Below are 27,967 nucleotides of genomic sequence, written 5' to 3'. Positions count from 1 at the left end.
CGTAAAAATCACAAAGCATCTGCACAGCCTTGTTGAGAGATGCAGACTTGAGGCTTGGACCTTACATACATTTTACGGCGCGGGTTTGAGTTAAGGTCACGTGATCTTACCGGAGTATCCCCACTGAACCCCTTGCGTTCCCTTAACCACGTGACGCAGCTCTGTCGGAGTGTCAGTGTGGATGAGAAACAGGTAAACTCGAGCTTCTCGCTTATTGTATGTGCGAGTCCGTAACCTATTGCTTTCAACATGAATTTGCGGGGTTCCGTTTTGTTTAGTGAGACGAAGATGTCGACATTTACGTCTCATGGTTAATATAAATGTTAAAAACACGGGTCCCTGCCAGTTCTTGGTCAATATATCGGCAGATATTTATATCCGGTTGCTTAAGGCCTTGTGGCCTAGCCACAGCCACGGCTTCAAGTGTATTAGTATTCGCTCGCTGCGGGCATTGTCGAGGCTCGGCGGCTCGCGAAGTGCACGTTAGCTCTTTCCAGAGGACTAGTTGGCTAGCTATATGGCTGGAACATAATGTCAGTGTGGTCGGCGGCATTTTGTACGTTACGTGTTGCCTTCTATCTGATTTGTCCGAATTAAATCGATTGAGTAGGGGCTTGTTAATGTGGATGTAACGTCAACTGCAAATTGTTACCGAGTGCTGACCATGGGTTTAGGCGTCCAATGGCTGCTCTATCGACCATGCGGTAGCTATCCAAGCTAGCTAGTAGGCTAGCCAACTTTCTAGCGTGTTTTCTAAAGTTGTAGCACTGTTACGAGGAATTCAACCAAAATTACTAATATTAGCTAGTTCGTTTTTTGTGTAGCACTACCTTGGTGCTACCTAGACATCTGAGGGTAACGTATAGTTGAAGGGTTAACTTAAAATACGTAGCCTCCGTTAGGATAGCTAGCCGCTTCTGAAAGTAGCTCTAGCTATGTAAATTAGCTGGCTAGGTGACGTTGGCTCGTTAAATTTAGCTAGTATTCTAATCTTAAATTACATTTGAGCTAGATTTGCTTCCCTAGCATTGTTATCGTTATTTTATCACTGCTATTAACCAATCAGATTCTGAGATTTGTCCTGCCCGTTTTACAACCAGCCAAGTTCAAGACGGCGTTTTTATTAATTAAAAGTTTTCTCTACATAATTGTCCAACATACTTTGATACTTTTCTCGACCAAAGCAAAAACTAACATAGCGAGCTAATGTTAATTTATAATTCCTGCAAATTTAGATAACGTTGGTAGCTACTGACTAACATTGAGATTTTCTTCTGCCTAGCTATCTATCTAATAACGTTAGCTAGCTAACTAACTAGCTAATTAGGTCGTTTCATGAGTTAATTTAGCAATCGTTAGTCTGGCCTACGATCATAATTGCAATGTAAAGTAAACTTTGTAACTAGCTAGCTAACGTTAGTCGCAAGCAGACTAACGTGCTAGCTAACGTGTTGTCTTGGTGATAACTAGCTAGCTGACGTTAGCTGGGGAATTTATTTGCTAACAAATTAAGTTATCGCGCTAACGTCTTATGCTAGTTGGAACCAGCTATTCTACAGCTAAAGTTCAATCTGAAAAAACGAACGTTATGTAACTAGCTAAGTTAGCTAGCTAGTAATATAACGTTAGCTAGATAACATTAACAGTTAGCTTGCTAACGAGTTGCAAGTTGCCGTACAACATTTCAAACTGCCGGTACTAGCCAGCTGGCTTCGCAAACTAGCTGACAATTCACCCCTTTGGCTGAAATCACTCATCTGAACTGCTCTTTTGGGTTTTTTCCACGTCGAAAGCTCGTCTAAACTGGCCGGCGCTGACGTTGTCCGCCAAGAACGAGAAGCTGGTTACCCTGTTGGTGATTTCTGGCATTTTAGTTTGTATTCTTGCTTCTCCCTTATTGCGCACCGAGCAGAAATTCATTTTATGCTTTATTTTCTCATTTGTGGTACACAGTGCATTTTAATTGCTCTGTCATAATGCCTAACGTTATGGTGTCAAAAAAGCTATAGCGTAGCCTTTGCATTCGCTCTTGCCCATCGAGTGATGAGCAGAAACACTTAAGCCTACTTCCTAAGTACAAAAGTGAATATCTGCTCTATCCTTTGCTCTTTTGATCAGTTTAAAAAATCAGATCAGCTCTTTCTGTTTTCCTTGATACGACTGTGTTGGCAGCAAATACGTATGAGCGTCCATTTAGCAGTGATGGAAATGGCAACAACATTCAAACAAAATTCACATAGTAAACCTTGAAGTCTAATATTAGCCTTTATGTTGTTCGTTTGACGCTATAATATGGAATATTTTGGTGTTTTAATATGTAAATATAAGCTATGAGAGGCAGTGGGCTTTCCATTTGATCTCTGCTCAAGAATGGAGATCAAATGGAAAGCACACTGCCTCTTACAGCTCACAGATTTTTGCCTAATGCACTTTAATGTCTGTGTTCGCAGGTGTTTTCCTTTGTAAATACTGTTATTTGTATATACTGTAAATGATGACATCGGTGGGCAGCAGCCGCACCCGGGGCAATTGGGAGCAGCCGCAGAGCCAAACACAGAGCCAGACACAGCACAAGCAGAGGCCTCAGGTACGGGAACCATCGCACAATGCACTGTCTTTAGAGCGACTGTAACCCCCTCATACTGCACTGTGCCTACAGAGTGACTGTAACCCCCTCATACTGCACTGTGCCTACAGAGTGACTGTAACCCCCTCATACTGCACTGTCCCTTTAGAGTGACTGTAACCCCCTCATACTGCACTGTCCCTTTAGAGTGACTGTAACCCCCTCATACTGCACTGTCCCTTTAGAGTGACTGTAACCCCCTCATACTGCACTGTCCCTTTAGAGTGACTGTAACCCCCTCATACTGCACTGTCCCCTTAGTGACTGTAACCCCCTCATACTGCACTGTCCCTTTAGAGTGACTGTCACCCCCTCATACTGCACTGTCCCTTTAGAGTGACTGTAACCCCCTCAGTGTGCGGTTATGAATTGATATTGTTATTTTTTTTTAATTGTTATTAAGTATTGCCCATGATTACTTTTACAAAGGTTAATTGTGCTGCTCTTCCATGCGGTGTTTGTTGGGTGTGAAAGGGGAGTTTAGTGTTAGGCTGTGGATCTGTGTGTGCTGGGCTGCTCAGGCAGCAGGTGCTAATAGTGCTTACTTCTCCCTCCCCTCAGGCCACAGCTGAGCAGATCCGACTCGCACAGATGATTTCGGACCACAACGATGCAGACTTTGAGGAGAAGGTCAAGCAGGTAAGACTCATTTGGCTTATTTTGTCAGTTGGAGAGGGAGACCCTGCTCTGCTCCAGCAGTTCAGTCCCGATTGCTTTTGTGTGATACTTGGATGCGTCTGCGAAACTCAGTGAAACTGGTCATTTAGTTCACTGCCTCCACTTTAGAAAGCATCCACTTTAGAATAAATTGAACCATTTTCTAAAGGCTCTAAAGTGCTTTGTCTGTAATCTTATGTGGCATATGTTTCTGTGGGTAGTGTGGCCCATCTGCTAGCAAAGAAACCCTGCCTGTTATCTCCCTGCACACCCGTAGACCCTTTGTAGCTCCACTGTAGCCTCAAAGGGGGGACAGAGTGTGCCACAGCCAATCAGGAGCCGATACCAGATGCTCCCTCTCAGCCTCTGTCTGAGTCCGGGGGCAACATTGAGCTCCGACACTCCCACTATCAACTCTCTCAACTCTCATCCTGACACTCACAGATACAGTCAGTGTTTATCTGTATGGATCTTTAGCACAGGTTTAGGATACTGAAAATAACAGTTTCAGGACTCTGCCCTGCGTAAATGAAGGTCCCATCCTCATTGTGGTACAGAGAACATTAAATACAGCCCTTTACATTTGGAATATCATGCTTTGTCCACATAAAGATCTTTTGATAGGTTTGTCCAGGTACACTCACACTATCCGTCTGTCTCTCCCCTCATCGACAGCTGATCGACATCACAGGCAAGGACCAGGACGAGTCAATGATCGCACTGCATGACTGCAACGGGGACGTGAACAGAGCCATCAATGTCCTGCTGGAGGGGAGCCACGATACGGTGATGCACACAACCCTGCTTTTGTTTGGGTTTCTGTTTATCAGCATGCTTAATGGGGCTCTTCGCCCCCTCACAAATCAAATTGTGTTTCTACTTACCCACAGTACTGTCTATCCATCTAGATCCATCGCTGAGATATGATGAATTTTGTAAATGTCACTCCTTTTTTAGACTGTTAGCCATCTCATAATGGACCTCTTTTTTTCTGGTAATGAATCCACCGAAAATGTACATTAAACTCAACAGCAAATTGGTGTCATGCCTCAGTTATTACCAGAAAAAATGAGGTCCATTTTATTATGCCATCTGAAAGTCACATCTAGGTTTCCCAGAGATGTGAGATTATCTGGATGGGTAGATGGCACTGGATCATTTTTGGGTCATCAAACATTGAACATGCATTAGTTCTTTAGTCATGTTGCATCTGTACTCACTGGTTTGGGAATTTTCCTCGCCAGGACTGGTACTCCTGCTGATATTTAAGGGGTGAACACTTGTTTCCCCTGTATTTTCAGTTACATGGCTAAGAGCCTTAAGTGAATTAAATACTAGTCATGTAATGTTGGTGAAACCTCATCAGTGGGAGAGGCACTTGCAGTAGTGGTGTGTGTATTTGCATTGTGTAAATGAGAGAAAGTGATACTGAGTTGAGATGGGAGAGGTTATTGGAGATGCACACAGCTCAGTGTTTGGAGAAAGCCGTACAGGGCGTGACACACAGACGCACACAGACGCACACAGACGCACACAGACGCACACAGACGCACACAGACGCACACAGACGCACACAGACGCACACAGACGCACACAGACGCACACAGACACACACAGACACACACAGACACACACAGACACACACAGACACACACAGACAGCTCCCATGGAAGGACAGGGCAGTTTGGGTGAAGAGAACGAGACCGCACGGCACGCAATGAGCAGAATCTCATTTGCGGGCTTGTCTATGGGAGTAAATGGTGAGACTGACCCCCCTGCTTTTTCACTCTTTTTCCTCCTCAGGACTCATGGGAGATGGTGGGGAAGAAGAAGGGGGTGTCTGGTCAGAAGGAGAGCGGGCCGGCCGACGTGGGTGAGGAGGGGAAGGAGAACAGGGAGAGAGCGGGAGACAGGGAAGCTGTGCGACGCAGAGGGGGGACTCCCAGGAGAGGTCGCGGGGCCAGCCGGGGGAGAGAGAGTGAGTGCCTGTCAGATACCTGGCTGGTGTGTGTGGTCTTCCTCCAGCACGGGCACCGTTGTGTGCTGCTCTGTGAACCCACCCGGCCTGCCCTATCCCCTGCCCTGCCTCACTCCCTCCCTCCTGTGTCCCTCCCCTTCACCCCTCCGCCGTCTCCCGCCTAAAGCGCTGCGGGCCTCGCTGCTTGCTGTCGTTCTTGCCTGACGGTGTTCCTGCTGCTTCCTGCACGCCTGTAGACCCTTCCCAGCTCCCGCTGTGGCCTGGAAGGGGGGACTGCGCGTGCTAAAGCAAAAACTGGACTGGAGCCGGTACCAGATGCGCTCTCTCAGTCTCGGTCTGAGTCGGGGGGCAACATTGAGCTCCGACAAACGCAGATAACCGTGTTCCTGACTGGCTTATCTCTGTCTGCTCGTGATAAACTTGTCTGTCCTCTTCCTATCCTGCTGTGCCCCCCCTTTGTGCTCAATAATAATTCCATTTGCTGAATTTGTCTTCTATGTCCCATGTCTCCCCCCCCTCCTCAGTCCGTGGGCAGGAGAACGGTCTGGACGGGGCCAAGGCGGGAGGGCCCTCGGGGCGGGGTATGGAGCGTGGTCGCAGGGGCAGAGGTCGAGGCAGTCGAGGTAGGTCACTCCTCGCTCGGCGCTTACAGATTTACCTGTCCTGTCTGTCTGCACGCTTTGGGGTAGTCTGTGGGTAGCGAGGTCCACCAGCTAGTGAAGAAACCCTGCCTGTTATCTCCCTGCACACCCGTAGACCCTTTGTAGCTCCACTGTAGCCTCAAAGGGGGGACAGAGTGTGCCACAGCCAATCAGGAGCTGGTACCAGATGCTCCCTCTCAGCCTCTGTCTGAGTCCGGGGGCAACATTGAGCTCCGACACTCCCACCATCAGCTCTCTCAGGCAGTCCTCATCCTCATCCTCACAGATCCGCAGTTGTAGTGTTTAATGAGATTTTAGTCTTTCATGAGGCATCCGGCTTTAGTCCTGGGGACCGCCAGGCTTTAGTCCTGGGGACCGCCAGGCTTTAGTCCTGGGGACCGCCAGGCTTTAGTCCTGGGGACCGCCAGGCTTTTCAGTGCTTACGCGCCTTTGTGACGTCTCTTTAGGGTTTCAACAACAACCCTGGATGCAGTAGTTTCTATATGCAATGTATTTGCATGTATGTTTGTATTTGCATGTTAATCTGGGACCAATTACAGGTATGTGTTATATGTTTGTGTGTATAACGACTTCTTTAGACTGCTTTTTTTTCCCATTTGGCTACAGTTGTAACTTCAAAGTTTGAAGGATATTATCTTAAAGAATGTTACCAAAAGTACATTCGCTTCTCTGTAATCCACTTTTTGATGTCTTGTCAGTAGGAACCTCTGGAAGGCGAGGGGCCCAGGGCAGATTTTCGGCCCAGGGCATGGGGTAAGTTCTCACCTGCATCCGATGGGCCCTATCTCCCGGTCTTCTGATACTCATTAGGAATGACCCAAGACTGCACAGCAGCAAGGAAGCTTAAAGTTCTACAATCCTTGCAGCGCATTCGATATGTACGTCACTTGGCTTTTGCTTCTCTTCTAATCTTGTCCGATCAGCGGCCGCGGTGGCAGTGTGGGTCGCCTGTTCTGTAATTTCCGTCTCGTTTTCCACCCGTCAGCTGCTCTGCCTGCAGAATGCGTTTAGTCTATAAAGTCTTTCACTGACCGTCTCAAAGTGGTGAAATTGATGTACGGTTTGGTTAAACGCACTCGTAAATCTTAAGTGCAGCGTCATGTGGCGTTTCTGGTTGTCGTAGCGCCCATTAAAGTGAAGGTTGAAGGCTCTGGAACGGTGGCGACGAGCTGTGCATATTAACGACCTGCCCTTAACCTGGCAGCTGCATTCTGCGGGCAGTGGATGGAAACACAGTGAGGGAACATGCTAAATATCTGCTAATTGGCTCATTAATGTCCAAGCCTCCCCCAACGTTCAGGAGCTGATGCGGTGGTGTTTTTGCACGTTGCTCCTGGGTTGCACCATTCACACTAAACTGTGCTGTGCTGCGGAGCTCCCAGATGGTATGCGTTTAGTTTTCTGCTAGATTTGAGTTATTTCTAAAGAGTTGGCATCCGCCCAAACAGTTAATCCTCTTCAAACAAGCACACATGGTGTGTCAGTTTCACATCAGCAAAAATCTGTTTTTCAAAGTCACCCCACAGTCAGATGCCACTTTTAAACTAATTCAGCATATGCCTTCTTTAGCGCAGTGTTTTAAGTTCATTAGCCAGTTCTGTTTGTAGTTGGCATGGGCTCACTCAGCGTGAATATACACTCATGTTGGTACACAAGACTTCACATTGAAAAAGGCTTTTAAAATGGCACTGTATGTAGGAGGCTGAGCAATTGAGCTTGCTGTGCTGTGTGCTGTTGCTCAACGGCTTGGGTTAATTCGGTGATTTGTACTTGAGTGGTTTTGAAGGGGACGTTCTGGTTTAATGTGGGCCTGAAAATCAGGCTCCTTCCACACTGTGCCTGTAGTCGGGCTGTTGGCCTACTATGGCCTAAACCCTCCAATATCGCCTTTGTGTTGCGTGCGTTTACTGGCTGCTCAGTTCTAATTATATCACTGTCCTACATGTATCACTGAAATTCATACTCTCCCATTGTTCAGACAACCATTTTACCACTTCTCTGCAGAAAGTGGAACATGCCCACAGCTGCTCATGAGATGCCTTTACAGTACATACAGTATGGTAGAATTCATCCTTCTTCTTTCATATGAAATGTAAAATGATTTTAATACAAGTGTATATATGCTTTCCTGTTAGGTGAAGCAGTGAATTGTTGCACATTTTGATTAATATGTTGTGTTCCTTGGCATTGACCATGTTATAGCCTGCACTCTAGCTTTGAGCATTCTTTTTAATTCCCCAGTTTCTGTGCAAAATGCTATAACCTCCATATTTCCTTTCATGCCTTTACTCAATGCCTTCATGCCTTCATGTGAGAACTCTCTGTGCCAGATTGTACATTTCTCTACAATAGATTTTACTGTGTGCTGTACATTTTACAGTAACCTCCATAAGAATCGCCAGTCGGGTGTAAATGATCTGCATGCTCTGGGATTAGTGTGGGATGTTTCATGTGCTGCAGTAATTCTCATTCTTGCCCCTCTTTGCTTGTACTGCTGTCCCACGATGCCTCTGACTGCTGCAGTTATTCCGGAGAGCCGAGCCGGTGGGCTGTGATTGTGTGTCCTTCAGGAAGTCTGTCTGTGGGGGCGGACCCCAGCTGAGTCGGTAGCTGAAGTCAGACAGGAGGGAAGTAGCTGACAGGAAATGGCTTTGACCTGGTGAATTGAACGAGTGTTAACGGATACAGCGGCGTCTGCGCACTGTGCTTACCTTACGTGAGACGCGTGTCTCGCAGTGTGCTTGTGTCTGGCATGTTGAGATTTCGGATCTGCATGTTTTCACGCATGCGTTTTGTTATGGATTTTAGTAGAATAAAGTGAAGCTGCTTTAGTGCTTGGCCAGGTTTGCTCTGGCTGTGTTAATGCAGGTGGACGCTGGAAGTCACCCGCGCTCGATTGTCCTGGCGTTTTTGGATGCAGCTGATTTAAGGTGTCAAAGCCGCTCGGCTCTGTGTAAAGGTCCCTTTAATTCTCTGCGAAACGATTCTTCCAGGGGAAAGGGAAGTCTTTGAGTCTCAGTTTGTGGGTAGTTGTTTGTCGTGCCAGTCTCAGGCGTGTGCCTGCGTGCGCGCATTACTGATAACAGCCCGAAAAGGACTGAGAGGAAGTGGGTAGAGTTCTGCTCTGTTTCTGCTCTGTGGCTCTTGAATCACGGTTTTCCCATCAGCGTCAATCTGCTATTGCGGGTCATTGCCCTCGCTTTGCAAATCGCTCAGTCTTGTTTATTGGGTCTCTGCTCTGGGCAGCATTGCGTTTAGCACCGCAGTGTTTTCGGAATAAGTCCTAATCCAAACCTTTCTGGCAACTGCTGCCCCCGGTCACCCCAATTTGCATACACTCTTGGCACTTACAGAGATTATAGGGTGTAATCTAATCCAGCAGCACCCCATGTCAGGGTAACCAGCGCCCCTCTCTTGTCTCCCCGCGTCCCAGGACCTTTAACCCAGCAGACTACGCCGAGCCGGCCCAGGCAGAGGAGGGCTACGTGGGGGGCAGCACCTGGAACAACACGGCCAGTCTGGAGCCTGATGATGGAACCAGTCAGTATCTGTGTCTCTGCACTCCTGTTGTGTCCCGTTCACCTTCTTTGTATTTGATCAAATGACCCGTTTTTCACGACGCATGACCGCTGAGAGGCTTTGTGATTTCTATGGGTTTTGTAATGGGCTAATTGTGGACTTTCTACCGAGAGAACTTGCACCACAGTCGTGAGATGTGGCCTGTCACCAGTTTCTCTTCCTTATTCCCTTCTTCCTTCTTTCTGCGCTTGTCTGTGTGCTGGTGTGTTTGTCACCATATCGCTTGTGTCCCTCTGCTAAAGGTGTTTCCCCCCCCACTCTTTCCCTTTGATTGACGTGGCTGTTGCCAGTGTTCTGGCTATGTAGAACTATCGCTAGTTCTAATTTTTAGTTGTATCTATATTACCTTCCCGTTGCGCATTAACATACGTAGCTTTCATAAGCAACTTTTTTGAGGATATGGATTGTCATTGTTTTAATAAAAATAAGCTACTCGTTAATGAAGTGAGGTGAGCTGGAAGGCTTCCAGTGGTAATCGTGGCACACTGACCATCTCTGCTCCCCTGGAGCTATTAGAGGGTTAGACCTGCTGAACTGAGTGTAGAACCAGGGTTCATTGGATGGATGGATGGATGGAAAGAGTGTGTCTGAGGCTTTTGATTTCGTCTCATGAATCTCTTGTCTTTTCTTTTTCCAGGGCTTGAGTTCCCTGCGGTTGAGGGAACAAGTTATCCCAGAAAATTTGACTCTGCTCATGGTAAGATTTTTTTATTTTTATTTTTTTCTTACACTGAAGCACTTTTATTAAGAAATCATTTCAGGGTTGTTTACCACATGTACTGGTTCTGTCTAGAGAGCTCACTGGTGGGTGCTGTTGGTGGCCGATAGTCTTGCCTAGTGGTCAGTAATGGCCATTGGCGGCTGTTAATGATGGCCTCTGCGGGAGAGATTGGTTAATTATGCTGCCTGCATCCACAGGTGCCTGGAGAGCACCTAATGAGGAGTGGGGCACTGAGGACTGGTGTGAAGATGTGAGTAATGTGTGATCAATGGGTCCAGTGAAGTGTGGGAAGTTATTACTGACCGGGAACAAGGTTGACCTGCAGGTCCTTTTTTTTTATTTAAATGCAGTCAATGGGTTTGTCCTTTCCCCACTGTTGGTATTGAAGGGCAGAACTGTCGGTGGTAAAGTCTCACTGTCCATGACCGCTTCTCCTCAGCTGTCTGAGACGAAGATCTTCACAGCCTCCAAAGCCGCGCCCGCGCCCCTCCCCCAGGAGAGCGTCACCATCACTGCTGGCCAGAGGTGCGTCTCGTCCCCTCTCCCCCTCCTCGTTCTTCAGCAGCCTAAGGAAACTCCGGCTTTAAGCTGCGAGTCGGCGCTGCTGGATTCTCTCTCTCTCTCTCTACCCGTGATGGTAATCCTCAGCGCTGCCCCCCTGCAGGATCGACCTGGCGGTGCTTCTTGGGAAGACGCCCACCCCCTCGTCCTCAGAGCCAGAAGCCAGCAGTCTGGAGAGCTCCCAGCCCCTGGTGTTCAGCAGCTCAAAGCAGGGCGGCTCTCTGTCCCAGCCAGCCTCCAGCCCTGCCTACCCCCAGCACAGCATGGTGTGTGTCTGTCTGTCTGCGTGCGCGTCTCTGTCTGCATGTCTGTGTCTCTGTCCTTAGCTTCATGATGCATCTGTAGGCTTGCACTGGGTGCAGGTTTGTGTAACCGCACCAAGAAATCTTTGAGACCTCAGGAAGAATATGGCATGTACATTATCAGATGAGTGAATAGTATATATAACTCATTGACCTGCATTAGTCTTTCAGTTAATTTCTGGATAAACGTTTTTTGTCTCCCTTTCTTTCAATTAATTGCGTTTGTCTGTCTCTCCATCCCTCTTTACCCCCCCCGCACAGGCCAGTATGCTAAGCAAAAGCTTTGGTGAGGTGGTGGACCCCAAGGGGGGTAACGGAGGGACGACCAGTGGCTCTCAGTTCCTGGAGCAGTTTAAGACGGCCCAGGCGCTGGCACAGCTGGCTGCTCAGCGCTCTCAGACTGGGCCCCCAAACCCCCCCGCCTCCTCCTGGGACACCAGCGCCTCTCTGGGGCAGTACGGTCAGTGTACCCCCCGGGACCGTCTCAGTGGCCATGGCTCATTTAGTGTACAGATTCAATTCATAGTCTTGTGAGTTTTGATTTGCGAGTTTAAAGACGATGTACATGTATGTAGTACGTTGAGGACCAGTTATATTGTGCATATTGAGTATATTGGTGGTTAAATGGAATAAGAAGGTTTTAAAGAAGCTGATTCTTACAGATATTAATGGTTTATTTTCAGCATTCAGAATTAATGTTTCCCTGTTCATGAATGAGATCTGCTGCATTTTATGGCAGGCCGAATGGCGAGTTGAAAGTTGTTCACCTTCTTTCCCCCTCTCTCCCCGGCTCCAGACCTGAAGCCCCAGCCTGAGGCTACGGCCCACAGCCCCTTCACCAAGCGCCAGCCCTACCAGCCCACCTCCTCTGCTGCCTCCTCTATGATGGAGGCCTTCCTCCAGGACAAAGCGTCCTCCTCCTCCTCCTCGGTCTCTTCCTCCCTACACACGCAGACTGCCCCCAGCCCCCTGGCGCCCCCCGTCTCGCCCCTCCCCAAACCCCCTGGCCCGGTCTCCGGGCAACAGATGTCCCCCGCTTCCTCCGACAACCAGTCCTCCAGCCCCCAGCCCCTGCAGCAACACAAGCTCAAACAGCAGAGGAAGAGAGCCGCCATCACCACGAAGGTACTGCAGTGCCCTGGGGAAGAGCATCACGTTCAGCATCACTGCTCTTCACCTGGGGAAGAGCATAACGCTCAGCATCACTGCTCTTCACATGGGGAAGAGCATAACGCTCAGCATCACTGCTCTCCACATGGGGAAGAGCATACCGCTCAGCATCACTGCCCTTCACATGGGGAAGAGCATAACGCTCAGCATCACTGCCCTTCACATGGGGAAGAGCATACCGCTCAGCATCACTGCTCTTCACATGGGGAAGAGCATAACCTTCAGCATCACTGCTCTTCACATGGGGAAGAGCATAACGCTCAGCATCACTGCTCTTCACATGGGGAAGAGCATACCGCTCAGCATCACTGCTCTTCACATGGGGAAGAGCATACCACTCAGCATCACTGCTCTTCACATGGGGAAGAGCATAACGCTCAGCATCACTGCTCTTCACATGGGGAAGAGCATAACGCTCAGCATCACTGCTCTCCACATGGGGAAGAGCATACCGCTCAGCATCACTGCCCTTCACATGGGGAAGAGCATAACGCTCAGCATCACTGCCCTTCACATGGGGAAGAGCATACCGCTCAGCATCACTGCTCTTCACATGGGGAAGAGCATAACGCTCAGCATCACTGCTCTTCACATGGGGAAGAGCATAACGCTCAGCATCACTGCTCTTCACATGGGGAAGAGCATACCGCTCAGCATCACTGCTCTTCACATGGGGAAGAGCATAACCTTCAGCATCACTGCTCTCCACCTGGGGAATAGGGGCGGCCTGTAGCGTAGTGGTTCATTACCGGGGCCCGCAAGGTCCTGCTTAGTCTAATCAAATGTAAGTCGCTTTGGATAAAAGCGTCAGCCGAATGACATGTAATGTAATGCATATCCTTCTGCATCACTTCACATAGAAGGCTGTCTGTCTTAGCTGCTAGGTGGCTGCCCCTATTCATGATATGTGAATTTGCCTGGTAACTATGTTGGTGCAGATCCCAGCGCTTGCCGTGGAGATGCCTGGTTCTGCAGACATCTCTGGGCTGAACCTGCAGTTTGGAGCCCTGCAGTTCGGGTCAGAACCAGTGCTGCCTGAGTACGACTCGACGCCGGCGACCAGCTCCCCTGCCAGCCAGACTCAGAACAGCCTGTTCACCAGTGCGAGCAGGTAGACGGCCCGTTTCTCCCCGAAGAGAAGCCATTTTCACCCCGCAGTTCAAGCAGACCCCAGCAGTTCCCTTCTGAGCCGTCATTCTTGAGTACAGTTATTCACCTGCTGTGCCCTGACCTCTCTGTTGGCTCTACCGCGCTGTACCCAGCAGATGTACAGCCTTACTCCCATAACTGTTGAACTATGCTAGACCAAACCTGAAACCTGCCTGAGTGCAGTCTGTAGTTAGTTGACCCTGCCGTTCTCCTTTCAGCGAGTCCATGCCAACCATTCCAAACCCCAGCCAGGACCAAGCGTACCAGGGCGGCCCTCTTCCCGGGGGCCCCTCGTACCCCTCTCAGACGGGCGTGTCGGGCGGTGTGGGGCAGCCCACGCTGTACGAGCAGAGGGCCACGCAAACCCGCCGTTACCCCCCCTCCGTCTCCTCCTCCCCACAGAAGGACCTGCAGCCCAGCAAGGTGCGCCTCAACTCAGTGCCCAGCTGTTCATGAACCGGCATAACGGCTCCGATCCAGTGCGCCTAGTTGCAAAAAATTATTTGACCTACACCCATCTTAAATGAAGTCCCCTAATTGGTTAAGTCTGTCAGTCTGTCTGGCAGTACAGGGACACAGGGAACTGCTGTGTTTCTCTGACAAGATTTCTTCTTTTAGCTCCTCATTGGTTATGTGTTGATAGCAACCCCCCATCTTCTGCCTTCAGTGGAGTAAAATACCTTTGTTTTAGTTTATTTTTAAACATTGGCAGTGAATCTGCTGCTGAGGAGTGTTTTACTGGTACTTCTGTTTATCCCCCTGAATTGTGTTGTAAAATGAGTAGAGCAGTTATGGTCTGAATGAGGAGGTTTGGCCGTCCGTTTTGTGAGTGCAGGAGGTGTCTCAACCATACAGCCGCTCATGGTCACCGTTACCTTCTAAGACGAGGATAGGAGGCCGTTTGATTGGAAGAATTGAGCGTTTGTTTCGGTACATCTCTGAGGGGATTAGATTCACTGACAGAAATGCCAGCTGGAGGGCACAGACCTGTCGAGGTTTGGGTCTGTGTCGTGGCCCTGTGGAGATAAATCAAGGCTTTGTTCACAGAGTGAAACGGAATGAATTTGCATTGTTCCGGCTCTAGGCTCCTCAGTGCAGTTTTTCCTTAACCCCAGTCCTGTCCCCAACAAACCCACTTTCTGTGTGTGTTCAAACGGGAGCAAAGTGGGCTCTCTCCTGTTCAGCGAGCGGTACATTGTCATTCTGCTCTTGTGAAGCATACGTAACTGCGTCTGTAGGAATGTATTGCCAGCAGCTTGAGTGGAATTTACTTGAGTGAAATAAGGCCATCTTAGTTCTTCTCTGACCGGCTAGACCTGATCATCTCATGCATTGCATCACTCTAGAGGGAGCCTGTCATTGAGGAAATGAATAACTTGCTTTGTCAAGTTAAGAGCCTAGTCACCTTTAAGTGAGTCATGACCCGCATCCAGTGATTTAAAGTGTCAAATGCTGCATGGTCAGGTGAAGTCACATACTTTCCTGGGTGTGGCTACATAAGCTGCGTATCGGTGATTGGTCACATTTTGAACCTCCCGAAGGTGTTGAAATGGAGCCAGTTCTGCGTGTAAGGAACTGAGCAAGGAAACTGGGTCCTTCCTCAAAGTCCCTCTGCTGACTGCAGTGTGCCCGAGAGGCCGGTTAGCCAGATTCCTGATTGAATGACTCGGATTAAGCTGAAAATCTGCATTGATTAGTTTAAATTGTTCTCCTCTACTTAAATTAAACTCCCATGCCTATTGTGTGGATTTTGTTTCCCCCACAATGCAATTGACTGGAATTTTGCTATGAATGCAAAAGACCTTGAAAATGCTCTGGCAGAGTTGTATGGTAATGTTAAGATCCGGGGCTGTTGAGTGCGACATTTAGCATGTTGTTCATATTGGAGCTGTCATTCAATACCACTGTCTCCTGTGCCATCACCTCAGGGCTGATCTCGCTGGTAGGTGTGAAATGTTCTGCTCTATTGTACATCACAACGAGGCTGCTTGCTGCAGTGTCCCGAGGGCAGTGAATGTAGTTTCAATAACAGCAGGCTTTATTACATCTTTTCAATTCTTCGGTTAAATTTCTTGGCTTGAGACTACTTGGATCCGTGGAACTGAAGCGATTAACTCCCCAGTTAACACATTAATGCTGTTTAAACAGTCATCAGGCACCGCAGCCTACGTTTTAGGCACCTTAAACAATTTTCACAAAATTAAAACACTGGCTGCGGAAGATGTGAATACATTTTACTGACTGTTTTTGTTTTACTTTCCTGCTGAATTTAAAAGGAAAAATAAAACTTTTCTGCACCTACGCGGTTACTGACGCTCCTTTCTGTTCCTGTTTTTCAGAATGGGTTCAGCTCTATGCAGACGGTGCAGGCTTTGGAAGGTGAGAGGGGTGGGGGTTGCTGTGTGATGTGAAATAGGAGCCCTGCTCTTTGTCTGCTGTCTGTATTAAACCTGCTGCTCGTGTGGTGTCTGTATTAAACCTGCTGCTCTTGTGGTGTCTGTATTAAACCTGCTGCTCGTGTGGTGTCTGTATTTAACCCACTGCTTGTGTGGTGTCTGTATTTAACCTGCTGTCTCTTCCCCAGCGGCTGCAGTTGCCGACGTGGTCACCTCGGTCTCCGCGTCAGTCATAGACAGCGTCACAGGCGCCGCCTCCTTGTTGACCTCACCCAGCCAGGTGTCCCTCGGCACCCTGGGACACGGGGAGGACCTCGCCCCCAACGCCGTCACGCAGCCCCAGCACAGCAAGTATGATACCATTGGCTGACTGCTAAAAAAACGGGGTTGGGCCCTGAGTGCGGATTGGGTGAAGTTGGTTGACTGACGCTCTTATCCCTTTCTCTCCAGCTCCCTCTCCACACAGCAGAACAGCCTGGTCTCCTCCTCCGCAGTCCGCACCACTAACTCCAGTCTGCTGGTGAGCACATCTCAGAGAGAGACATTTTCCTATTTACGGTCGCACTGACTTGCGTTCAAGATGGCAAACGTTGACATTAGCTGTTTGAAAAATGCCTGCCGATAAGGAAGGCGCAGAGAACAGTAGTTGACCGTCATTTAGCCGTTGTAATGCTCTTTAACATTTGTTCGTACCTTAACCGCTGCGAATATATTTCGCCACGCGGTCCTGAACGGTCCCCCGGCACCATACCCGTTCACTGTCGGCGCGTAATGTTCCTCTCTCCCCGCTGACCCCCCTCAGCACGGCGGTGTGGACGGTGACTCCGGCCTGCACTCCTCCTACCCCACCTCCTCCGTCAGCGTGGCCTCCTCCAGCCCCGCCTCCTCGCTCAGCGCCCCGCCCCCCTCGGCCCCGCCCAGCCTGAGCATGGGCCTCAGCAGCACCGCCCCCTCTTCGTCCTCCTCCTCGGCGGCCACCGCCATTTCCTCCGCCTCGCTGCGCAGTTCGATGGCCATGTCAGGTGCGGTCCCGTTTCCTTCAGCGCGCGGGTTAAACGCACGGACGTGTGAATGTTCCTGTAATGCTAGGCCTCTCTTGTGTCTGTGCAGGGAAAGCACCTCCTAACCTGCCCCCTGGAGTGCCCCCGCTTTTGCCAAACCCTTACATCATGGCCCCTGGGTTACTACACGCATACCCAGTGAGTACCAGTGTGCCCCATTACAGGCTATCTGCTTATATCAAAGCATACCGTACATTGTAAATAGCCTCTGAAACTCTATTTCCTTTTAATAACTGATAGAGATGTGGAGGGCCTTTGACACACCTGTTGCTCTGCAATGCTGGGAAAGGCCTGGTGTGGGTTCTGCTCCTGTGTCTGTTGGTAAATCTAATGGTCTCTGTCCCTGTGTGTCTCAGCCCCAGATGTACGGCTATGACGACCTGCAGATGCTCCAGCCCCGGATACCTCTGGTCAGTGCCTGAACCCTTCCCCTCTTCTCAATGAGAACCTCCGCTTCACCGCCCCAACCTTAAAGTGACCAAGTGAAAGTGCAAGATTTATTGTAATAGGTTTTTAGAAAGACTGGATTGGACTGGACTGTGTTCCTTCCTCTCTGTGTTCTAGGTTACTGCGGGTGCTTCTGGTGCTTTAGTAGAGTTTAAGTAGAGCGATGTACCCAATGGTAGAGCAATGGCGGTAGGATAATGTTCTTGTTGACTGACTGGTGAAACGAAGTGTTGGAATACAGAGCTCATCTGATTACTTTGTGCAGTCTGTAGTTAGTGTATGCTCTTCATATCCCAGCAGGCTCCACTCTGCTGCATCTCCGCTTTATTTGTGTCCTCTGACTGAAGAGCTTTCCTGTCCTGAGTCTCCCTTGTGCTTGCGGTTTATGTCTAAAAGCACCAGGAATTAACACGCGTTCTGTTTCTAGCACCTTCCGTGTCCGGCTGTGTTGTGTTAAGTGCAGTTTGTGTGATGTGTTCTCAGGATTACTACAGCATCCCCTTTGCTGCTCCCAACACAGCACTGACTGGCAGAGAGGGCGGTCTTACCGCCAACCCTTACTCTGGTAAGCAAACCCTGCTCATTACCCCCCCCCCCCCCCTCCTCTCCTATTTGGAGTTTCCCGTTCGGAGGTTCTGTGCGGTCTCTGTATGATAGGTCCTACATCATGGTTGTTGTTTTGTTTTTTTTTGGGAACTGAAACTGATTTCCGACCAGTGTGTCCGGTCTTAATCACAACTTATTTAATTTTTTTGCCCAGCACTAAGGCAACTGCTTCTACTTATAAAGGTCTTAACTGAAGACGGTAGAATCCGATGCTTTAGTGCTGGGTTAAAACAAAAAGCTGCACCCACACCGGCCCTTTGCTGGTAAGATTGGACCTCCCTGGTGTAGTTGGGGCTCCGCGCCCTGCACACCAGTTGACCCTGTCTGGCTGTCCGTGGCAGTACAGGGGGACAGTGTGTGCTACAGAAAGGGGAGCCCATTCCGCATTGGGACCGGCCTGCGTCCACCGTGGCCCAGCCCTCCCGGAATCGCTCCCACACCTCTGCGTACACGTCTTCCCCCCCCCCCCCCCCCCCTTCCCCCTCTCACGCGCCCTCTCCTCTCCCGCAGCGGGCGATCTGTCCAAGTTCGGGCGGGGCGAAGCTCCCTCCCCGGCGCCGGCCACCACGCTGGCGCAGCCGCAGCAGAGCCAGACGCAGACGCACCACAGCGCCCAGCAGCCCTTCCTCAACCCCGCCCTGCCGCCCGGCTACAGCTACACCAGCCTGCCCTACTACACGGGCCTGCCCGGCCTGCCCAGCACCTTCCAGTACGGGCCCGCGGTGTTCCCGGTGAGCCCCTGAACCGTGATCCCCTAACCCTTACCCCTGCACCTTCCAGTACAGGACCGCAGTGGGCCCCTACCCCCTAACCCAGAACCCCTACCCCTACCCCTACCCCAGCACCTTCCAGTACGGGCCCGCGGTGTTCCCGGTGAGCCCCTAAACCGTGATCCCCTAACCCCTAAACCCTATCCCCTACCCCCTACCCCCTACCCCCTACCCCTGCACCTTCCAGTACAGGCCCGCGGTGTTCCCGGTGAGCCCCTAAACCGTGATCCCCTAACCCCTAAACCCTATCCCCTACCCCTGCACCTTCCAGTACGGGCCCACGGTGTTCCTGGTGAGCCATGTACCCGCGAACCCTGACCCCTAAAAACCCTAAACCCTATATATCTCGGGAAGAGCAAAACATCTTTATTTACTCATTACGGTTTAATCTGTTTTATCGGCTTTTAAGTTTGGCAACATGAACAGAATATAGGAACTGTGTGAGGACTTTCAATGCGTGCCAAAATGCCAAAATTGACAGGCAACACTTTTCTCCATGACTGCTTTAGTCAGTCTTAGGCCCTGGGTTCCTGCAGCAGTGATGTTTTTCGGGTGCAGTGACCCCCCTGTGTTCCTGCAGCAGTGGTGTTTTTCGGGTGCAGTGACCCCCTGTGTTTCTGCGTCCCCAGGTGGCTCCTACCTCATCGAAGCAGCACGGCGTGGGCGTCGGTGCGTCGGCCACGCCCTTCCAGCAGGCCAGCGGCTACGGCTCCCACGGGTACAGCACTGGTGAGGCCCCGCCCCGCCTCTCTGCGCACGGTTTAACCCCCGGGACACGCCACACGCTTCTCCCCTGCCTCTCCACTTCCCTCGCACACCGTGGGCTCTGCGCTGCAGTGGGGCGGCTTCCGGGTGTTTCTAAGAGAACTAAGAACTAAGAGGGCCAGTGTGGGACAGAGGGAGAGCTCATTTATCCTTTTGGTTTCATTGCTAGTCACTGGTGGTAGCGGTTAGTGATGGGGTTGAGCAGTTAGCCACCTGCCTCCTGTCCCGATCTACATCCTTCCCCTCACTGCTAATACTGTAGAGCATCACTCCCCCAGCCCCCTTCTCCTCTCCCTACCACTCCCTCTTCCCCTTCTCTCCTCTACCTCTCCCTGTTCACTCCCTCTTCCCCTTCTCTCCTCTACCTCTCCCGCCCCCCCCTTCATTCCCTTTCCACACTCTCCTCTCCCTGTTCACACTCTCTCCTCTCCCTGTTCCCCCCTTCTCTCCCTGTTCACACACTCTCCTCTCCCTGTTCCCTCCCTTATCTCCTCTCCCTGTTCCCTCCCTTATCTCCTCTCCCTGTTCCCTCCCTTATCTCCTCTCCCTGTTTCCCCCCTTATCTCCTCTCCTTGTTCACGCTCTCTCCTCTTCCTTTTCCCCCCTTCTCTCCCTGTTCCCCCTTCTCTCCTCTTTCTTTTCCCCCCTTCTCTCCTCTCCCTGTTCACACTCTCCTCTGCCTCGTCCCCCTTTCTCCCTTCCCATGTTCTCCAGCTCGTTTAAAAGAAGCCCTGTTGGTCTCCCCTCACTCTTTGTCAGTGGAAGTGTTGAGGGTAGTTTCATGCTCTGAGCCTCTCCTAGCTGCAGTGTGTAGTGTGGTGGGGTGTCTCTGTGTGTGTAGTGTGGTGGGGTGTCTGTGTGTGTAGTGTGGTGTGGTGGGGTGGCTCTGTGTGTGTCGTGTGGTGGGGTGGCTCTGTGTGTGTAGTGTGGTGGGGTGGCTCTGTGTGTGTAGTGTGGTGGGGTGTCTCTGTGTGTGTAGAGTGGTGGGGTGGCTCTGTGTGTAATGTGGGCTGGCTGTGTGCTTGTTGCAGGGTATGAGGATCTGGGCCAGGCTGGCAGTGGGGTGGCTCTGTGTGTAATGTGGGCTGGCTGTGTGCTTGTTGCAGGGTATGAGGATCTGGGCCAGGCTGGCAGTGGGGTGGCTCTGTGTGTAATGTGGGCTGGCTGTGTGCTTGTTGCAGGGTATGAGGATATGGGCCAGGCTGGCAGTGGGGATTTCTGTAAGGGTGGATATAGCACTGCTGTCGCGGCCGCTGCTGCTGCTGCCGCTGCTGCTGCTGCTGCTGCTTCTGCACAAAGCAAGGCTGCCGGCTCTGTCAGCGGGCCTGGAGTGGGTGAGTCTGTCTGTCTGCCCCTGCCCCTGCCCCTGTCCCTCTCCCTGTCCCTCCCCCTCTCCCTGTCCCTCCCCCTCTCTGTCCCTCCCTCTCTCCCTGTCCCTCTCTCCCTGTCCCTCTCTCCCTGTCCCTCTCCCTGTCCCTCTCCCTGTCCCTCTCCCTGTCCCTCTCCCTGTCCCTCTCCCTGTCCCTCTCTCTGTCCCTCTCCCTCCCCCTGTCTCTGCCCCCCCCCCCTGTCTCTGCCCCCCCCCCTGTCTCTGCCCCTCCCCCTGTCCCTCTACCTGCCCCCGTCCCTGCCCCCGTCTCTGCCCGCACACGCTCCTCCCCTCTCTGCTGCGGCCCCTTGTGCACTCGCCCCTCTCTCTGCGAACCTCGCTTTAGCACTGTGTGCTGAACATTACACAACGCCATGGCAACAGGAACGTGACAGTGATAATGACTACTTTTACCATCTTCCTGTTGTTCTGCGCTCCGGTCTTTATTCTCTTGATTCCTTCCACCTGAGGACAGGCGTTCACACCGCCAGCGTGATCACATCTCCCCCCACTGCGCTCCTCTCACTGCGTGTACACGCTCAGCCGCTGCTCCAGCAGGGCAGCGCTGAGAGACGACCCCTTTAATCAAGCTCATGCCAGGGCGAGGGAGTTCTCCAGCAGGGGCCTGGATTCCTTCTGGTGGTTCTCTCTCACACACTCACACACACACACACACACACACTCTCACACACACAGACAGACACAGACAGACACAGACACACACACGCAGACACACACACGCAGACACACACACACAGACACACACACAGACACACGCACAGACACGCGCACAGACACGCGCACAGACACGCGCACAGACACGCGCACAGACACGCGCACAGACACGCGCACAGACACGCGCACAGACACGCGCACAGACACGCGCACAGACACGCGCACAGACACGCGCCCAGACACGCGCCCAGACACGCGCCCAGACACGCGCCCAGACACGCGCGCAGACACGCGCGCAGACACGCGCGCAGACACGCGCGCAGACACGCGCGCAGACACGCGCGCAGACACGCGCGCAGACACGCGCGCAGACACGCGCGCAGACACGCGCGCAGACACGCGCGCAGACACGCGCGCAGACACGCGCGCAGACACGCGCGCAGACACACACACACAGACACGCGCACAGACACGCGCACAGACACGCGCCCAGACACGCGCCCAGACACGCGCGCCCAGACACACGCGCCCAGACACACGCGCCCAGACACACGCGCACAGACACACGCGCACAGACACACGCGCACAGACACACGCTCACAGACACACGCGCACAGACACGCGCGCACAGACACGCGCGCACAGACACGCGCGCACAGAGACACACACTCTTGCGCAGCAGTTGACCCTGCCTGGCCTGCTGTGGCCGTGCAGGAGGACTGTGTGCCACAGAAACAGGAATAGGATCGGATCTCACCCACCTGTGCTGTGGATCACTGAACTGAAATTCCCCTATGCAGGGGTTTGACTTCGATACCGAGACTTAATCAATACGAGACTTAATCAATAACCCAGTAAATCACTGATAACAATGAATACGTTGACATTTAATTTTATCTTCAATACTATTGAACAAAATATCTCAAATGAAGTTAAGATGTCAGCGCTATGTGAACAATGGCACAGCATTTGTTAAACCATCCGAATACCTTAGTCCAGTGATTCCCAAATGGCTTCTGCTCCAGTCAAACTGAACACGGATTAGGTTTTTAAACCCATTTTAAACCTATTGACACTGCAGTTTTGGATCATTAACCTTAGCTTTCTCTGAAGTCTTCATTATCTGCCAAATGGTTAGTGACCATGTCCTCATTCTCCCCAATTAGGAGCCACTTGATCCATATAAGAAAATCTTTAACACACAACATCAACTAGTTTTCTGTCCCTCGCTGCTGGTGAGTGGATAGGACAGTAGATAGGCTCCAGTAGATTTCAGCAGTGTCCTGTCCAATAGGTTCACCGCAATACAAGAATTAGATTAAAGAAAGTTTGTCAATTCTTAGTCAAACTAAGGATGGACCATTTGGACAGAACGGAAACCAAATGCGTAGGGGGGGAATTCAAAAAGATGTGGAGGCTACTAACAGTAGGTAGCTAACTAGCTCCCTGTCGTTTCTAGTTTCCCCATATTTTATTAGGCTACCTTTCTGTCCAAATAATTTATCCTTAGTTTGGCTGACAAATGTGGTCAGACTGTCCTCTTGCTGGGGGGGAATAAGGCAGGATTTAATTCTGTGGTGGTGAAATCAGGCTTACTGTACGTGTCCCACTTACAGCCCACTACATCAACATTCACTTAAGTTTTTAAATGTCCATTATTTATTTGACAATGGATGACAATAGTTTTACTGCAATAAATTAGTGTCAGGTGCGTTTTTCATGAATTGTGCGGTTTCCAAATTTTGGTAGCGCAGAACTTTTTTTTTTTTTACCAGTTTACCGCTCAACCCAACCCCATGCCTGTTCTTTCCCTGTTCTCCATTTTCTTTTCTTCCTGCAGCTTCCACCCCTAACATCGTATGTGCACAGTTCTGCCCACAAGTGGCTGAGTTCAGTTTGAATGCGCTGTGTCTCCCTCTAGTGAGGGCTGGGAGCACGCGTGGAAGGTGTTCGCTCTTTCCTGTGCACGTGTGTCAGTCTGAAACACACCCCTGATGAGGCCATAACCGCCGTTCTTCCCTGTTTCTGCAGGAGTTTCTGTGACGTCCAGCAACACTGGGGTTCCGGACATCTCAGGGTCTGTTTACACAAAGACACAGGTGAGCTATGCCAGGTATTTCTCTCTCTCTCTCTCTCTCTCTCTCTCTCTCTCCTAAATCAGGGTTCTGTTCTCCACCCACTCCAGAAATGGTGAAGCGAAATTACAACATGCCCTAATAATACTTACTTGTGTTGTGTCATAAGGCCAAGGTGTTTATGAAACATGAGAGCTTTGATTCTTATCTGGAAATCAGGTCAAATCCACACTTGAATTATCCTCTTGTAAATGCAGGTACACCGCCCTGTATGAGGCAAAGTGCCATTCAGCAGAACTGCAGTGAACCAAACCAGATGCCCTCAGACCAGTAGTTTATGCCAGGTGCTTGAAACAGGGTGTGTCCCTTTTGTGAAGCGTTTACACCATGTCGACAGAGCAATTTCTCACTCCTCACTTTTATTCCCAATTTTTCTTGTGCTGTTGTGATGTTTTAATTTGAAAATCATTAAATTGTGGGGTGGGGGGGGGAATATAAAACGCCCTTCAGTCACACAGCTCGCCTGTTGCAGTGTTTATATAATTATTTGGTTTGTTTTGAGTTAAATCACATCCGTCGTGAACATTTTCTAGTTGTAAAAACTACTATACAGTGCAGCATGAATGCAGGTTTGTCAGTGTAAAGTCTCTCTGTCAGACTACATTAGTCCTACTTCCTGATTTCCCCCCCCCCCCCCCCCCTTTCCGATATCACTATCCCTCTTGTCTAACCCAAAAAAAATTTTAACATTTGAATTGCACTTATGATGACTGTATGTTTAGAACAGCACTTTTTTTATTTTACTAGTTATAGATGTGTTGCTTTAACTTGTGGAAGAACCTACGCGCTTGTAAGTCGCTTTGGATTAAAAGCGTCAAAGTGCCAAATGACTAATGTAAATGTCTCTCCCCTGCAGTCGTTTGATAAGCAGGGCTTCCACGCCGGGGCTCCAGCAGCCTCCTTCAGCCTGCCCTCAGCCCTGGGCAGCACGGGCCCCATAAACCCCCCAGCGGCCCCCGGCTACGCCCCCGCCCCCTTCATGCACATCCTGGCCCCCCACCAGCAGCCCCACTCCCAGATCCTGCACCACCACCTGCAGCAGGACGGACAGGTACACGCCCCGGGCCGCGCGTTCTGTGGGCTCCTCTGTGTGTGAGAGGGAAGCGGATAGCCCGTTATTGTTCAGGGTAAAGGATTAACAATGGGACAGTTCATGAGTGAATCAGACTCCGCTGGCTGGTTGGCTCTTGCAGAGTGGTAGTGCTTAGATGCTAATGGTCCAGAAGGAGAACAAAAATCTTTTTGTGTTTATACTTTTTAAACAGTGTAGTGGTCACACCGGGGCCTTACATTTGGGAGAGTGTTTTTGTTATTGTCTTTATCAGTCATGTAAACTTGTGAGATTGTGCCAGCGTGTGTATTTTAGTGAAGGTTTTAAGAAGAGCTGCGCGTTCCGCATTAGGGCGGCCTGTAGCGTAGTGGTTAAGGTAAATGACTGGGACACGCAAGGTCGGTGGTTCTAATCCCGGTGTAGCCGCAATAAGATCCGCACAGCCGTTGGGCCCTTGAGCAAGGCCCTTAACCCTGCATTGCTCCAGGGGAGGATTGTCTCCTGCTTAGTCTAATCAACTGTACGTCGCTCTGGATAAGAGCGTCTGCCAAATGCCAATAATGTAATGTAAAAAATGTAAATTATTTTCAGTAAAGGGTATGAACCGGGTTTTCATTTCTGTCCTCTTCGCAGGGTGGATCTGGCCAGCGGAACCAGAACTCCACCATTCAGCAGAAGTCACAGGTCAACAAGTCTCCTTATAACAGCTACACCTGGGGGGCCAACTAACCCAGCGCACATGTCCAAGCCTGACACAAGCCTATTCCCCCATCTGCCCTGGAGTGTCCCCTGCTCACCTGCTCAACCTGCCAACATCCTCCCCTGCAGTTCCCTCTCTGGCCAAAGGTGTCACTGTACACAGGGAGTGTGAGGCCTGCACTGTGGGCGTTGTGGCAGGAGAACAGGGTGTCTAATGGAGGGGTAGGAGGGAAAATCGCAGACCTTTTTTTAAATTGGTGCCCTCATCTCTTCCTCTTGTATGTCCCTTGGACCTTGTTTTTTCTATGAAGGCATTTAGGTTTATTGATTGTTTTTGTTTTTTTTGACTGATTTTTGGGGACGGAGAGGTGTGAGTGGAATGGGGGGTGGGGCCTCTGGTGATTTTACACCCCTACCCCCATAGCTCTCCCCTGGCCCCTCAATCCTGCCAGACACACAAACAAAAAAATTTGATTTTGTTTCCTCATCTTTAGAACGTTAACAGATATCATTTGAAAATCCTCTGCATTAAAGATCAGCATATCGCACGTATATCCATATGGTGTGCGTGCATGCACACTGGTGTGTGTGTGTGTGTGTGTGTCTCTGGCTGTAAACTGACTGGACGTTGAGGGGAATTGGCCCCTCCCCTTTGTGGGGGCAGGGGGCGGAGTCCTGCTCCTGTGTTATTACTGTTCCTATGGAAGCCATTGTGGGCGGGCAGTGACTCCGCCCCCCCATTCCGTATGCCTCCATTCATTGGGCTGCGGCAGCGCTGCTGCTGCTGTTCCACCTGTTCATTGGGCCTCCCCCGGCAGTCAGTTTGCCCCTCCCCCTTTGCCGTCAAATCAAGTGTCAGTTTGAACTTAATTTTAATCAGTTCACACAGGGTGAGCTTCCTTCATTAATCCGTTCTTTTGTGCGTTTTCTGTCGTAGATTTGGGCGACAGTCACCCCACGTAAACGTGTTGTACTTTTCTATTCCTTCCTCTCTCCCGTCTCCCCACATATTATTAGTAAGATACTTAAAAGCCCTGATTAATGGACAGAATTGTAATGGTTTTTTCTGCTTTTTTTTTTTTTTTCAGTGACCTTTTTTGTACTGTGCGTTTAAAAAGAATTTAAATGGATAAACTTGTATATATAAAAACACACAGAAGTACTGTAGTCCTGCTTTGTTTGATGGCTTAATATTTTTTTATTTGTATTCTCCAGACCCTCACAACTTACATTTTGTTTCCTTTTTATTTTGTAAACTCTATATATATATATATATATATATATATATATATATATATATATATATATATATATATTAATTAAGGAAATAAATCCAGAAAGACATTTTCCTCATAGGGATGTGGATGTTTTTTAATGTATTTTTAAAGCTTGCATTGCTTGTAATTACAGCAGGCATTTTGTGTTGGTTTTTATCTGAAGCAGTTGAGGTTTTTTGTAATTTTCATTGTTTTGGATTCACAAAATGGTCAAGTCATCAGGGAGGGAGGTGGGGATTGGCAGGGTTAAGACGTTTAAATAAAGTGATTAATTCTCACAGAAGTACAAATCAAACCATGGCACATGCTTGTTTTTCTATACAACTCTGACCTTTTGGCTTTCATTTGCGTGGGGCGGTGCTCATATGATCTGGTGCAGGGGTCACCAACCTTTTTGAAACTGAGAGCTACTTCATGGGTACTGAGTCATACTAAGGGCTACCAGATTTGTCACGCGCACAATACTGACCTTTGAACTAGAGTAGGTCAGAGTTCACCTAAACTTATCTAAACTTCATGTATAATAAACATTTTTAAGATATTGTCATTTTTAAATCTATATAAATGCAAGTGTGATTTAAAAAAAAAAAAAAATAGCGACAGAATAAAATTAAATTTTAGATGCAGCTCACTAGTGAGTTGTGCTATTTTTAGAACAGGCCTGCGGGCGACTCATGTGGTCCTTGGGGGCGACCTGGTGCGCGCGGGCACCGTGTTGGTGACCCCTGATCTGGTGTAATCGGCACTGTCAGGATGAGGAGGAGCCGAAATTGACTCGGATGGCTGCAGTTGCTGCTTTGAATATTCTGTCACCTTCAATCACGGCCGTTTCCTTTCTCGCTGTTGCGTCAGGTGGTAAGGTGGTGTGTGATTTTACTGTGTCTAATTGTAAGCGCAACTGCACACTTCAGTAATTCATGCACATAGACTTTGCATATTTTCAAAAGTTTAAATTTGCATGAGCCTAGCAAAACAAAGGCATACTGTAGCAGATTTTTATCCTTGCTGTGGTTTTTGCGAAGAAATCTGTCCTCAACCCCGCCCACTCATCTGTTTTTGTCTTTTATATCCATTTTTATGCGGTTTGAATTACGATCTATCCATTTCTCAGAAAAGAAATTTGAAGGTTGGTTTTTGAATGAGGCACCGCAGCTTGTCGCTTCTCTCACTGTATTTGTGCTGCTTCACCCCCACCAGCTACAAACACTCCACCATATCCCAGTCCTCACTCTGTAGCCAGTCTTCATGCCCAGAAACGTCCCAAACACAATTTCAAAGAAATGCAAGCAGCAGAGCACGGAATTCTGCACA

At 49.9% G+C, this 27,967-nt stretch overlaps 1 protein-coding gene across 8 annotated transcripts; it reads left to right on the top strand.

Annotated features, from left to right (window-relative positions):
* Positions 1-130: 130 nt before the first annotated feature.
* Positions 131-26,654, top strand: LOC133123470 (ubiquitin-associated protein 2-like). Of its 8 annotated transcripts, none has more exons than XM_061233941.1 (30): positions 131-192; positions 2,451-2,587; positions 3,188-3,265; positions 3,959-4,069; positions 5,087-5,261; positions 5,786-5,884; positions 6,622-6,676; positions 7,928-7,978; positions 9,357-9,463; positions 10,140-10,199; positions 10,421-10,473; positions 10,663-10,748; positions 10,888-11,050; positions 11,348-11,546; positions 11,883-12,211; positions 13,195-13,367; positions 13,624-13,828; positions 15,745-15,784; positions 15,990-16,152; positions 16,252-16,321; positions 16,604-16,823; positions 16,912-17,000; positions 17,219-17,272; positions 17,793-17,874; positions 18,426-18,646; positions 19,315-19,414; positions 20,632-20,784; positions 23,526-23,593; positions 24,486-24,680; positions 25,314-26,654. In XM_061233941.1, exons 2-30 carry the CDS (start codon positions 2,492-2,494, stop codon positions 25,407-25,409), a joined length of 3,591 nt encoding a protein of 1,196 aa, XP_061089925.1. In that variant the 5' UTR covers positions 131-192; positions 2,451-2,491; the 3' UTR covers positions 25,410-26,654. The 8 variants fall into 8 exon arrangements, with proteins under 8 accessions (XP_061089925.1, XP_061089957.1, XP_061089927.1 ...); XM_061233943.1 differs by lacking the exon at positions 131-192 and adding an exon at positions 290-556 and having other exon boundaries at positions 6,625-6,676; XM_061233937.1 differs by lacking the exon at positions 131-192 and adding an exon at positions 290-556.
* The last annotated feature ends 1,313 nt before the right edge of the window (positions 26,655-27,967 follow it).

This window comes from Conger conger, chromosome 1 (assembly GCF_963514075.1).
Source record: "Conger conger chromosome 1, fConCon1.1, whole genome shotgun sequence".
Lineage (NCBI taxonomy): Eukaryota > Metazoa > Chordata > Actinopteri > Anguilliformes > Congridae > Conger > Conger conger.
Note: the sequence above shows the minus strand (reverse complement) of the source record. Positions and strands in the feature narration are given on the sequence as shown.